This window comes from Sphaeramia orbicularis, chromosome 1 (genome assembly GCF_902148855.1).
Source record: "Sphaeramia orbicularis chromosome 1, fSphaOr1.1, whole genome shotgun sequence".
Taxonomy (NCBI): domain Eukaryota; kingdom Metazoa; phylum Chordata; class Actinopteri; order Kurtiformes; family Apogonidae; genus Sphaeramia; species Sphaeramia orbicularis.
In genome coordinates, this window is record NC_043957.1 from 59,170,604 (window position 1) to 59,184,308 (window position 13,705).

Genomic DNA, 13,705 nt, shown 5'->3' on the forward strand with positions numbered 1-13,705 from the left:
GTCAGTTTGAGAGTCCAAGTAGGTGCAGGTGCAGACACAGCTGCAGGTGCAAACGCAGACGCAGGTGCAGATGCAGGTGCAGCTGCAGACGCAGGTGCAGGTGCAGAGCATGGAATCAGAGGGCTGGAGAAGGTTGGGCAATGAAACTGGATGAAGTGGCGTCTCAGTGTCATGTCCAGTTGTCCAGATGTCCAGTTGTCTAGATGTCCAGGGAGTGTAGAGATAGGTCTGTTTTCTGTTTGTCGGCTGCAAAGAAGGAATGAATGGAGCAGAGGGAGACTAGAAGGAGCAGGAGCAGAGTGAATGTGCAAATGGAGTCGAGTGTCATTGGTGGTGTAGACGTCCTCCTCGTAGTGGTCCTCCTCGTAGTGGTCCTCCTCATTGTGGTCCTCCTTGTAGTGGTCCTCCTCGTAGTGGTCCTCCAGGGTCAGTTCAGCATGGGCAGTAGGTAGGAGGAGGGGGGCGTCTGCTGATGCACACAATCAGTTTTTCTGCACGAAAGTGGATGAAACGGAGCAGGGTTAGGGTTAGACCTGGTCCAGACCTGATCCAGTCCTGGTTCAGACCTGGTATTAACCTGAGTCCTGTTTGACCCCATCAGAGGTGACCAACTCCAATGCACTCAGGACACATACGTCCACTGTCTCTGACCCCTAACCCTAACGGGTCAGTATTCGCAAATGTATGACACAGGTACGACTATAGTTCTGCACACCTGAACAGTGAGGAAACAGAAAATCCACACTTCACCAAATCCAGTAGAAACTCACGTAGATATTTTACACCAGGGGTCTTGAACTCAGTCTCAAACCCACAGGATGATATTTTGTGGCCCCCTACTTGACATCAAAGTTTAGTGTTCGTGCGGCCCACACACAGTTCTCAAACGTACCTTTTTGCTGAGTGTTGCCACGCTTTTATTTTATTTATTTTAATCACTCATGAGCTACCATAGTCTCCTGACAGCTTCCGGCGGCATCTGTTGTCAACAGTTGTCAACCTAGCCCACTGCGAAGTACTTGAGGAAGTATGAACATTAGTCACTTGGTTGAAACATATTCTGGAGTGACACCAAGTGGATGGAAAATATCTGCCTTCACCCAGTTCCAGTTGTGTCTCTCTCAAAACATGCCATGAAGAGAAAGGTTGGCACCAAGTATAGGCAATTTGAGAAAAAGTGGGAGACGGAATATTTGTTTGTGGAGCACAGGGACACGCCTACGCGTCTGATATGCACAGAGAAATTTGCGATGTATTAGGAATACAACGTCTGATGTCATTACTCAACTAGACATGCTGAGGAGTTTACAAAATACCAGGGAGATGAGTGAAAGAACCGGGTCGCCAATCTGAAAAAAAAAAGTCTATTGAGGCAACAAGACTTATTCACGAAAACAAGTGAGAAGAATGAAACAGTAGTCGAAGCAGCTACGTGGTGAGTGAGATGACAGCTAGGGCCGGACATCCATTCAAAGAAGGCGAGTTCATCAAAAAATGCATGTTACTAGTTGCGAGTAAAGTAAAGAAACCCTTTTTTGTGGAATACTTAATGCGGCCCAGCCCCACCCAGACTGGACCTCCAGCGACCCCCAGGTCAGTAGAGTTTGAGAGCCCTGTTTTACACCCTTCAACATCCAATCATCACGAACACGTCACAGAAGAGAATCAGTGAAACCACGGGAATATCCAGACGAGGGATGGAACGATTACTGGTATAACAATAAACCGCGGTAAAATTCCTGACAGTTAGTATTACCGTTTAAATTCTAATTATTATGATAACCGTGTTTGATTACCACACTTTCAACACAAACTTGATCTGGGAAATGGTCAAACAATGGCTATAAGGTTTCATCTTTAATGCACATTTATATGTTTGATGTTTACATGTTAATATTCAAATGTTTCTGCAACAGAAAGTACATTGTGCCTATTATTGTATTTGGGTTTTTTTTTTTGTTTGTTTTTTCAAAATACAACTTGGTTAAATTATTTCAGTGTGTATATTAGTACTTTTTGAACATTCTGAGCACAGTTTCAACAATACCGTGATAATAATGATAACAGTGATCATTTTAGTCACAATATCGGTGATATGAAATTTTCATACCGTTACGTCCCTTATCCAGACCAACCCTAACCCTAACCCGGCCAATGGTCAACAGCCTGAGTGACAGACCACAGAGTCAGCCTGTTAACCCTAAAATGAAATGTTTGAGGTTCTGGATTCTTCGGTTATTTGGTGCATCCAGATGGAGAACGTGTCCACTTTGAATCTGATCGAGGTCAGCGAGGTCACAGGTTAACGTCAGGTCTGAACAGGAAAACACACACTCAACATGACTCCTGGTTTGGGCTTTTCAACAGTACAACATACACAACAAAAAGGCACCAGATTTAAGACACAATTACACAAACTGCAAATTTCAAATCAAATCACATCTCAGAACAAAAAACACTACACTTTTTTTTTTTTTTTACCAGCAGAGGGAGCAATAAAACAGTCCAAACAGTCCAATGGAAGCTTCAGACACGTGAAAATGAACAGGTAGTGGGTGTGAGGCCATGCAGTGGGTGGACAGACACACATACCATGCACTGACATGCTGCGTTACAGTGGGCGGAGCCTAACCATCGTAAGAATCCATTAGAGGCAGAGAGGCCTGTCTCTCCCCATACATCCCTCCCTGGGAGAGATAAGAGACAAAAAGACAAAAGTGTGTGGAAGTGAGAAAGAGAAACCAGACACGGGGGGTGACAAAAGAAAGATGAAGAGGGAAAAGGAGGACAAAAGTGACAGAGGAGAGAGAATAGAAGACATCCGACAGAAAGGAGAGGACAAAGAAGAGTTAGTTTAGTGTTAGCTCATGTTTCAGAGGAAAGAAGAAGCTTTTAACAGACATGCATCAACATGCTGTCTGTGGGTGTGGCCATTCATACGCTAACAGATTGTTTTGTGCTGGATGCGAGCTGATTGGTCTGTGAACCTGAAACACAACAGGACGTCTGGAGGTGTCGGTTTAACACCAATAGAGGGTCTGCACATGACGTCAGCACTAGTGGAAGTCACTGTGGTTCCGCCCACTGAGTGTCAGAAAGAGGGAGATGAGTGACAGCGCTGGCTTCAATCCTGTCTAAACTGAAGAACAATATTGAATCCAAAATGGGGCAGAGCTGTTGTTTGTTGATTGTATTTTCAGGTTCTTAAAGCAGTGGGAGCTATTGTTTTACAGACACCGAAAGACAAAGAAAACAGAAGGAGATGGATCCACAAATCCAGGAAACCAAACCTAGATCTGTGGGTCCTGTTTGGTGTCAGCTAACATTCATTTCTGCTGTATTTTTGGGTCCAGTCAGACCTGAAATGACCTGTTGTTTTGGCTAACGTTCCTTCTTAGTGCAGCTCTTGGTTTCATGATCAGATCTTTCATGGCTTTTGTCTCATTTTGTGATTGTGAACCTTGTGCTCCTACATGATTAGTAAACTAACTGAAACTGAGGCCAACCTAGTTTTACAAATACGGAGGAACTGGAGAATAAAGCTACGACGGATTATTAGGACCACAGAAGAAAAGAAAAACACTGGGCACTACCAGAAGAAAGTCAGAAAATATAGAGATAAAACCTGTAATTTTATGAGAATAAAGTCGAATACAAAAAGAATCACAATGCTCTGAGAATAAAGTCGTAGTTATAAAAAAATTCAATTTAACAAAAATGTCATTCGATTATGAGATTAAAGTCGTCATATTCCGACAATAAAGCCATAATATTACCAGAACAATGTCATAATTTAAACCAGGTGGTGTAAATCTGCTAATTTCCCAGAATGCAGTGGTGCCCTGCTGGTCCACAGCAGTAGTATCTGTGTTGGATAAAGGACTGGATCTGAACTAGACTCAGTAAATCTGCTCAGTCCCAGTAGATCATGCATATATTCACTGGGGTCAGTCCACGCTGGACTGGAAATGACCTTTGGATCAGCTGGTTCTGGGTCCTAGTTATAGACCCTTTGGATCAGCTGGTTCTGGGTCCTAGTTTTGGACCCTTTGGATCAGCTGGTTCTGGGCCCTAGTTTTGGACCCTTTGGATCAGCTGGTTCTGGGCCCTAGTTTTGGACCCTTTGGATCAGCTGGTTCTGGGCCCTAGTTTTGGACCCTTTGGATCAGCTGGTTCTGGTCCTAGTTTTGGACCCTGGTTGTCAGTCCTGATGAAACCATGTATATTAGTTTCAGGTCCAAATAGCGCTGACCCCCTCCCCCCTGGATCAGGTCTGGATCCTCCATTTGTGTCCACATGTCAGTGTTCATGGACCACTTGTTCTTTGGTAGCTGGTACAGATCCATGTCCAGTCCAACTGTCCTTCATTTAATTTCAGATTTCCCATGGTCCTTTGCTCTGGCTGTGTTTACTGCTATACTCCGTCATGTTGAGCAGGTTAGTTTAAGACAGTCTGACTGAGAGGGGCGGGGCCTGGGGGGGAAGTGACGTATGTGCAGACCCTCTATAACCATTGTTCAAAAACAAATAGGCTTAGTGATGCACAGACTCAACACTGACATCTTCTGAAATAGAGGGTACACACTGATGTCACTGGAACAGCCAAGCAGAGGTGCAACCCCTCAAACATGTCTGAACCTACTGTTGTCTACAGCAGATTTACACGCTGACATTACCATTAGACATTTACTCTTGACTAATATTGAATATTCTACACATAACCCATGCAGAGGAGCCTTCACTGGTCCTTGATGGTCCACTTCTACAGGAGTCTGGGGAACACTGGTGCAGGTGCAGTGGTGCAGGTGCATGTGTTGAGGCCGCTGCTCGTGTTCCACATGTTTACCTGAACGGCATCTTTGTCAGCAGGTTCGAGTGTGTTCTCCAGAGTGTTCCTCCTCCCCCTTTGGTCCAGTGTGGAGTAGGCATCTGGAGAGGGAACAGATTATTAAGGTTTATAATTAACACTAAAACTAAGCATTTAGAAAAAAACAAAAGCTCATAAAAACTGGCAAACCTGCTCTAAAAACAAATTAAGATTAACTGAAGCAGAGAAAAAAAGTCAAAACTAAATAAAACTAAACTAGAATGAAAAATCCAAAACTGTTAGAACTTTGGTGTGTGTGTGTGTGTGTGTGTATTTTCTACTTCCACACTCACCTGGTCCTAAGTCATTCATTGGAATCATTTCTCGGTCTCCTTTGCCTCCTGTGGAGCACACACAAACAGGACCAGTTTATTTCGGACTGCTCTTCTACAGGTTTGTTGTTGCCTGCGGAGGCTGGATTAGATCAGCAGTGGTGCCACAGACACAGGTGTGTAGGAGTGGAAGTGTTTCTACATGTCGGCTGTAAACCTGCTGCTATTTACAAACACAGCTGAGGTTCTTCAGTGTGTGACGGGTCAGAGTCAGAGCTGTGATCCAGTGTCTGGAATGACCTTAAACTACACAAGGTACTGGAAGGTTGTCTGAATGACCTCCTCCTGTCTGTCCTCCCCTCTGCTCCTCCTCCTGTCTGTCCTCCTCCTCTCAGCTCCTTCTTTAGTTTGTGCATCCATATGTCCATCCTTTTCTCTGTCTCCTTCCCTCTCTCCCCCCCCCCCCCCCCCCCCCCCCCCCATCTGGCAGAGGTCATCCAGAACACGTCTACATCCATCACATATACGTTGTAGAAGTCTGATATAAATTACACACAGGTTCAAATCATGTCCCTCATAGGTTAAATATATATGTTTGGATAGTCTAGACACATCATCTCCACTTATTTCCACTAAAGGAGCTAGAACAGATGAATGACATTTTAATTCATTTCAATGTGGAAAACTGATTTGACATATGACTAAATGGAGTTACAAGCTTAGTCATGGACAGAGTTAAACTGGTCAGTCCTGGTCCCGCAGTATGCCAAAGGCTCGTTCAAATCCTAGTGCTCCTAGTGTTGTCCACACAGCCAGGTGGTGTTGGTTTGGACTCCAGACCTTTGTCTATGAGTGGCAGAGTGCTGTCCTCATATCCTCCATTGGCTCTGTTGTTGTTGGTGGTGGGGGGGTTTAGATTGACCATGAAGTCTGTCTTCTTCCATCCATCCTTCTCCAAAGTGCGCCGGAGCTCCTTATAGGCCCAGACCGTCTGCAGCACCAGGCCAGCGCCACGCACCTCACGGTCTGAACGGTTACTGATGACCCCGTCCGATGAGACAAAAACAAACACACGCAAAACAATATATAAAACTAGAACACCTGTAAATGTACATGTATGAGCTGGACAATGTTTCACAGCCACTAATGTCACACACACACATAACGCTATTATGTCACTTCTGTGGAAGTTTTTCACCCATGAGCAGTGTTGGGCAAATTACTTTAAAAAGTAATTATAGTTACTAGTTACTTACCCAAAAAAGCAATTGAATTAGTAATGGAATTACTCCTTCAGAACTGTAATTAGTTACCAGGGAAAGTAATTATTGCATTACTTTCTTGAAAAACCTTCAAATATGTAAAAGGAAACTGATTTTGAGTGTGTTTCACAGGTGAGTTTCATAGAGTAGAACAGCAGACAGGTACTGCATTTAACTTCATATTTATTGGAGTGTGAACAAAATTAAAGACATCCCTGAAATAATAAAGCAGCGTCATCCTTTGTGGGTTCTACTGCCTCTCCTTCTGATCCTTTGGCAAATTTGAATTAAGGAAGACAAGTGATCGAATGTTTGCATCTTGAGGCAACTTCTGTCTGATAGTATTAGTCCTGTCTTACAGAATACTCATTCAGATGGAACTGATGTTCCCACTAAACAGAGCTTCTGTACCATGACTTTGGTGAGGCTGGGGTCCACCAGGGCCGGTCTGGGGTCCACCAGGGCCAGGCTGGGGTCCACCAGGACCAGGCTGGGGTCCACCAGGGCCAGGCTGGGGTCCACCAGGGCCAGGCTTTTCTACCACATAAGGGGATCTGCATTTACAGGAAGAAGATGCTCCTCCAGTTAATCCCACATCTCTTTTTTTTTCAGCCGTTCCTCCCTGATACAGTGTCTTCAGTCCAGTCAGTCGGACGCTCACTGATAACTCCTCCCCTAAATTAGCTGTGCACACAGCTGCGTTCAAGTGCATGGGCTGTGCTGTGGACAACTCAAACTCACAGACGTCATTAGTCGTTCAGGTGAAGGCAGCGTGGACAACTCAGACTCATGGACACACAGGTGAAGCATGAAGGCAGCGTGGGGGATTTAAATAGAAGAACGGCTCGCAATGAATTGGTTCTTATCACTTAAAAGAGCCGTTCAAAAGACTCGACTCGTCCGTGAACGTCACACCTCTGCCTGTCTGAGCAAGTCAGGATGGATAACAGCTGTTAGATATCAGTGCATAGTAACGCACCACATTTCACTGACAGTAACAGCATTGTAATGTTTCAAATAGTAATTCATTAGATTACCTGTTACTGGAAAATAATAACGGCGTTAGTAACGCCATTATTCCCGACACTGCCCATGAGTGAAAAAGATGAAAATATTCCACCTTTTGGAAATGACTCAGTCAAGTAAAGGTCCCAGCTGTCTGCATTAGTGGTGATGAGATGCTGAACTGATGCCAGAGTAATGACTCATCTGCTGCTATTATGGGGTTCATGTAGCACTGACACGTTCAGTCAACCAGGATAGATTACCATTCATGTCTGAATGGGACTTAATTTGTACAAATGAATACTTGAATTTACGTCAGAGTGGGTTGTGTCACTGGCAGCAGTTTAAGAACTAAATTTATTTAATGGAAAACCTGAAAAATGACTCAGACGGCGACGATACTGTGGATTCAGATAGACTGAAGGAACACAGAATGAAAGGTTTTTGTTAATGCTAAGTCCATATGTAGAGGATCAGTAATCTGTGCACCTTCTTTGAAAACCAAACAAATGAGCATCGAAAATCACAATATTTTCCATTAGGGATGTAAGAAAATATCAGTTCAGTAATATATCGTGATATTTCATTTTACGATACTGTATCAATATTTAAAAGTACTGTATTGATATTTTTAGGTATTTATTCAAATGCAGATATTGTGGAAGTTCATTTTTTTTTTTTTTTTTTTTTTTTTTTAAATTTATTATTATTTAACACTCTTTTATTAAATAATATTAGTTCCTTTGTTGGGATCGCACAAAAATGCTATTCTGATGTTAGTTCTGAACTAATAGAATATGAACATTTGAACAGGATCTTAAACTGTAATGTCTGTAAAACAGAATTTCAGTTTGAACACAGGAACATTTTATGATATAGCATTAGATTCTGTTGTGATCAAATAAAAATGTGTTTAGTATTTGTGCAGATTTCTGGTGTAATTCAATTGTTCAAGGAAATAATCATTTTAAAAGAGGAAACAAACAAAAAAATGGTCTTTTTAACAGTATCATGATATATCGTATCGTGATCCTAGTATTGTGATTTGTATCGTATCACCAGATTCTTGCCAATACACAGCCCTATTTTCCATATATTCACACTATAACCTTTTGACCAAATTCCGCAGCTTGAGGTCTTAGACGAGTACGAACACAACTGTTACAATCCAATCCATAACTAGTGCCTGGTACCACCCCCCACCCGTCAGGGTTAGTGTGTGGCCAACATCCCCTCCCCCTCTTACCCATCCTTGTTGATGAGCACCAGCCTCTCGATTCCCTGTGAAGCCCTCAGAGTCTTGGCTGCTTCCAGACTGGACCCTAACACCTCATGGAGCGTGCTCAGTACAGACACCACCGTCTCCTCTGACAGTGCTCGGACCGGCTGACTCTGACCACCTCCAGGCAGATTGGCCACCAGGTGAGGCACTGCATGTTTACCTGAGGAACACCAAAGAACCGGTAAACACTGAAACGTCCTGTTACCACTAACAACACTGCAGGTTCGTTAGCTGAGTCTCACCTAACAGGTCTCTGTTGCGTGCGTCGATGGCCAAGTTGCGGAGCGCTCCGGACATGGCTCGTACTACGCGGTCGTTGCCGTGGGCCAGCAGCTCCGTCATCATGGGGAGGCCCTTTTCCTGGCGCAGCAAGGCACGGATGTAGCGACCGTACTGCACACACATATTTGAAGGACGTTAGTGGACTCAAATATCTGTCATTTATACAAATGTGCAGCAAGTGACACACATAGACCAAGATTTGTTTTATTGATAGGGCTGGGTATCATGACCAATTTCTTTAATCAATTTGATTTCGATTCATAAGGTTCTGAATTGATTAATTGCGATTCGATTCAATTCGATTCAGTATTAATTGATTCAGATTCATTCAGTGATACCAAAGTACAACTTTGAGTTGTAACTTGATTATTTGACTACTGCAGCCATGCAACACAGAATCAATATTGAAATTAGAAAGGAAATAAATCTGACATTTCATCAGTAAACAGATGAATCTGCTCTGAAATAATGAACAGACACAAACATGTCCATGTTTCTACAGTGGATCAGAACAAATTTCTTCATTTTTATTCTGTTTTATACCTGGTGCTTCCAGCCTTAAGGCTCATTACTATCACCCTGGGGCACTGACACCAGTTTGGCCCCCCTGAAACAGAATCATGTTGGGCCCTTGGTACAAGAAACTCACTGGAGGGGGAGGGTGGGCGGAGCTTCATGATTTCCACTTTACTATTCCTCTAACTCCGCCCTCAGCCACAGGTGATCCAAGTTAATATTTCTAGAACGACTGGCTTCTGCGACCCGCCTCCACCGGCCAGTTCCTCCACACTACGGGTTCGAGTTTGAGGCCGGGAGGACCTCCCACTGAGGGGTTTTCCCCACCCTTCCTCCCACTGAGGGGTTTTCCACACCCTTCCTCCGCATTCCTCCTGCGCCAGAACCGTCGCAAGCATGACCAAGAGGGGCTCGCGAGATGGAGCCGGCCGTGCTTCCGCGTCGGCGGTTTCCAGGTCACTTACTCGCGGTCCTGCCCTGAAAAATCGATCTCCTCCACCATTAATCGATTACGCAAAATTCAAAAGAAATCAATCCAAAATCGATTAAATCGATTTTTTTACCCAGCCCTATTTATTGATCCCCCAAAGGGGAAATTCAAACTATACCCTAAACACACTGCACTACTGTTCATCCACAATTTACACTTCTGTGCTTTCTTTGAAATGCAGTTGTTGCACATGCACATTTCTTCCAGAGTCATAGATTCTTTAAATATCTGACTGTCACGTTCTTGTGTGCATGTGAACCAGTTTTTGATCCAATCTCAGTAATGATGCAATGATAATGCATGTGCAGATAGCTGTGGTCTTGGATAGGCTAACCCTAAAACAATGTTTTTCAGCCTTGGGGTCGGGACCCCACATGGGGTTGCCTGAAATTTCTAGTAATTGATAAAAAAAAAAAAGACAAAAAAATAAAAAATAAAAAATAAAAAAAATAAAGTGGCAAGGTTTCACTGTAAAAGGATCAATGTTATTCCAATGCAAACTTTGGTGCTGCTGGTGGATCTACAGCCCAGGTGAGCCTCTAAATAAGACCCTCTGTCCTCCTCATTTCAGTTTAACTCCTTGAACACTGGTTTCAGATGTTTGTGGTGCAAGATTTTATCAGTTTGAGAAAGAACAGACTGTACCACACAACTGAAAAAGGGGATTGAGAGCAGTTAATGCAGTGTTTTTTAACCTTAGGGTCTGGACCCCACATAGGGTCACCTGGAATTCAAATGGGATCACCTGACATTTCTAGTAATTGATAACAAATTAAAAAAAAAATTAAAACTTACTCGTAGAAATGTAGATTATATAACCTAAATGTTGTGTAAAATGAATGTTTATTTGCAACATATTATAGCAAACTATTACATGATCCAAAACAAATTAATTTCAGCAAAAAAAATGACTGTTTTAAATGTCGGACTTTGGGTTCGCATTGAGTCCACCTCAAGTACGCACAAACGTCTGCGCAGTCAAGTACGCCCGACTCTGTGGGGGGCCTTTACACACCCAGAGTAACAATGCAGTCAAGATAGAAATGAGGCCTTCAAAAAGCGCTTCTCAATATGGTGTCAATCCCATCAATGACTTTAAGAACTACAACCAATCTACCTTTCTTCCACTGTTATCTACCACTGTCACAGTTCTCAGTAAAACGGACCATTGAGACTGTTATTGCTATTAAATCAAATAGTTAGCCATGTTACCGTCCAGCGTCCAGCACACAGGTTCTGAACAGCTCCAGCTGAGGCCTCCAGGACGGTGGGGTTCTTGGACTCCTTTAGCAGGGACGTATAGATACGGACCACCTCTGGCTGGTACAAGAGCTCATAGCCTACAGGAAACAAGTAGAGGGTGGAGGGGGACACCAGGGACAAGTAGGGTAGAGTAAGGTAGAGTAACGACAAGGAAGGACAAGAGGACGAACAAATGGTGTGGAGGAAGAAACATCTACAGACCACTATCCCGGTAGTTACCTTTAGCAGATGTAGCGTTTACAGACCACTAACCCGGTAGTTACCCTCAGCAGGTGTAGCGTTTACAGACCACTAACCCGGTAGTTACCTTCAGTAGGTGTAGCGTTTACAGACCACTAACCCGGTAGTTACCTTTAGCAGGTGTAGCGTTTACAGACCACTAACCCGGTAGTTACCTTCAGCAGGTGTAGCGTTTACAGACCACTAACCCGGTAGTTACCTTCAGTAGGTGTAGCGTTTACAGACCACTAACCCGGTAGTTACCTTTAGCAGGTGTAACGTTTACAGACCACTAACCCGGTAGTTACCTTTAGCAGGTGTAGCGTTTACAGACCACTAACCCGGTAGTTACCTTTAGCAGGTGTAGCGTTTACAGACCACTAACCCAGTAGTTACCTTCAGCAGGTGTAACGTTTACAGACCACTAACCCGGTAGTTACCTTCAGCAGGTGTAACGTTTACAGACCACTAACCCGGTAGTTACCTTTAGCAGGTGTAACGTTTACAGACCACTAACCCGGTAGTTACCCTCAGCAGGTGTAGCGTTTACAGACCACTAACCCAGTAGTTACCTTCAGTAGGTGTAGCGTTTACAGACCACTAACCCGGTAGTTACCCTCAGCAGGTGTAGCGTTTACAGACCACTAACCCGGTAGTTACCTTTAGCAGGTGTAACGTTTACAGACCACTATCCCGGTAGTTACCTTTAGCAGGTGTAACGTTTACAGACCACTAACCCGGTAGTTACCTTTAGCAGGTGTAACGTTTACAGACCACTAACCCGGTAGTTACCTTTAGCAGGTGTAACGTTTACAGACCACTATCCCGGTAGTTACCTTTAGCAGGTGTAACGTTTACAGACCACTAACCCGGTAGTTACCTTCAGCAGGTGTAACGTTTACAGACCACTAACCCGGTAGTTACCTTCAGCAGGTGTAGCGTTTACAGACCACTAACCCGGTAGTTACCTTTAGCAGGTGTAACGTTTACAGACCACTAACCCGGTAGTTACCTTTAGCAGGTGTAACGTTTACAGACCACTAACCCGGTAGTTACCTTTAGCAGGTGTAACGTTTACAGACCACTAACCCGGTAGTTACCTTTAGCAGGTGTAACGTTTACAGACCACTATCCCGGTAGTTACCTTCAGCAGGTGTAGCGTTTACAGACCACTAACCCGGTAGTTACCTTTAGCAGGTGTAACGTTTACAGACCACTATCCCGGTAGTTACCTTCAGCAGGTGTAGCGTTTACAGACCACTATCCCGGTAGTTACCTTTAGCAGGTGTAACGTTTACAGACCACTAACCCGGTAGTTACCTTTAGCAGGTGTAGTCCTCTTTGGAATGTCTACTACGTCTGCAGCTGCATCGTCGTCTTTCCTACCTGCAAGCAAAAATCAAAAGTACACAATTAGAAAGTGTGACTGAGGTTGTACAGTTAGTAAATCTGTTCTAGTGGGATTAGACAAACACAAACAACACCAACTAGATGTACTCTCTACTGAGCATGTCACTACGCATGCGTATTAGAGCTAAACCAGTATCCATCGCGTTAGCCAGGCTAGTCTATCGCTACAGTCCCGACAGCAGAAGCAAAGTGCAATGATCCGGAAATAAAAGCTTACCTTTGGAAAACCACTCGTCTGTAGAGGAAGAGGAAGAATGCAGGGGTAGACGAGGAGGAGAGGGACGGAGGAATCAGGAATGAACAGCAGCAGAACAGGAGGAAGAGAGAGCATGTAAGTTCAGAGGGAAGCAGCCATAACTGAGCCACAGCTGCAGTGAACGTCAGCGCCACCACATGCCAGGTATGAAGAACACCAGCACACGCATGACCTCAGACAGTCTGCACGTACTCAGGGAACGCCTGACAGTCTGGGTGGATTTAAGGAATGAAGAAGCAGTATAGATCTGAACCACACCCCCTCCAAAGACAAGGAATGTATAAAAAAAAATGAAATCACCAAAACAACTGCTGATAAGGCAAAACCACTTTCTCAATTAAAATGAACATGTTTTAGCGACATTTCAGAAATCACTTCCAAACAATCGACCACATCTGAAACGAGCATCAGAAACAGCTTTAACAACTAGAACAGAACTGAATGTAAATCAGTATTGACGGTGAACAGCTGGTTCATAACCTCAGAGATAAACATCAGTGATATCCCGATCTGGAGTTGTTTTTTTATGATTAGTTTTGCCGATAATTTTTACTATTAAATTTAGATTTTATATATAAAAT

At 43.8% G+C, this 13,705-nt stretch overlaps 1 protein-coding gene across 16 annotated transcripts in view; it reads right to left on the reverse strand.

Moving 5' to 3' along the window:
• Positions 1–260: 260 nt before the first annotated feature.
• ctnnd1 (catenin (cadherin-associated protein), delta 1) overlaps positions 261–13,705 on the reverse strand; it is a 54,584-nt gene continuing 41,139 nt past the window's right edge. For 7 of the 16 annotated variants that reach the window (XM_030143386.1, XM_030143359.1, XM_030143405.1 and 4 more), the window contains 10 exons: positions 13,086–13,103; positions 12,779–12,844; positions 11,189–11,316; positions 8,931–9,081; positions 8,653–8,848; positions 5,980–6,176; positions 5,161–5,208; positions 4,847–4,929; positions 2,633–2,687; positions 385–491 (listed from right to left, as the gene is read on the reverse strand). In XM_030143386.1, the coding sequence (XP_029999246.1) occupies positions 433–491; positions 2,633–2,687; positions 4,847–4,929; positions 5,161–5,208; positions 5,980–6,176; positions 8,653–8,848; positions 8,931–9,081; positions 11,189–11,316; positions 12,779–12,844; positions 13,086–13,103 (1,001 nt within the window). In that variant the 3' untranslated portion in view covers positions 385–432. Of the gene's footprint in view, positions 492–2,592; positions 2,688–4,846; positions 4,930–5,160; positions 5,209–5,979; positions 6,177–8,652; positions 8,849–8,930; positions 9,082–11,188; positions 11,317–12,778; positions 12,845–13,085; positions 13,104–13,705 lie in introns of those variants that run through there. The other 9 variants (XM_030143296.1, XM_030143335.1, XM_030143319.1 and 6 more) reach the window with 9 other exon arrangements.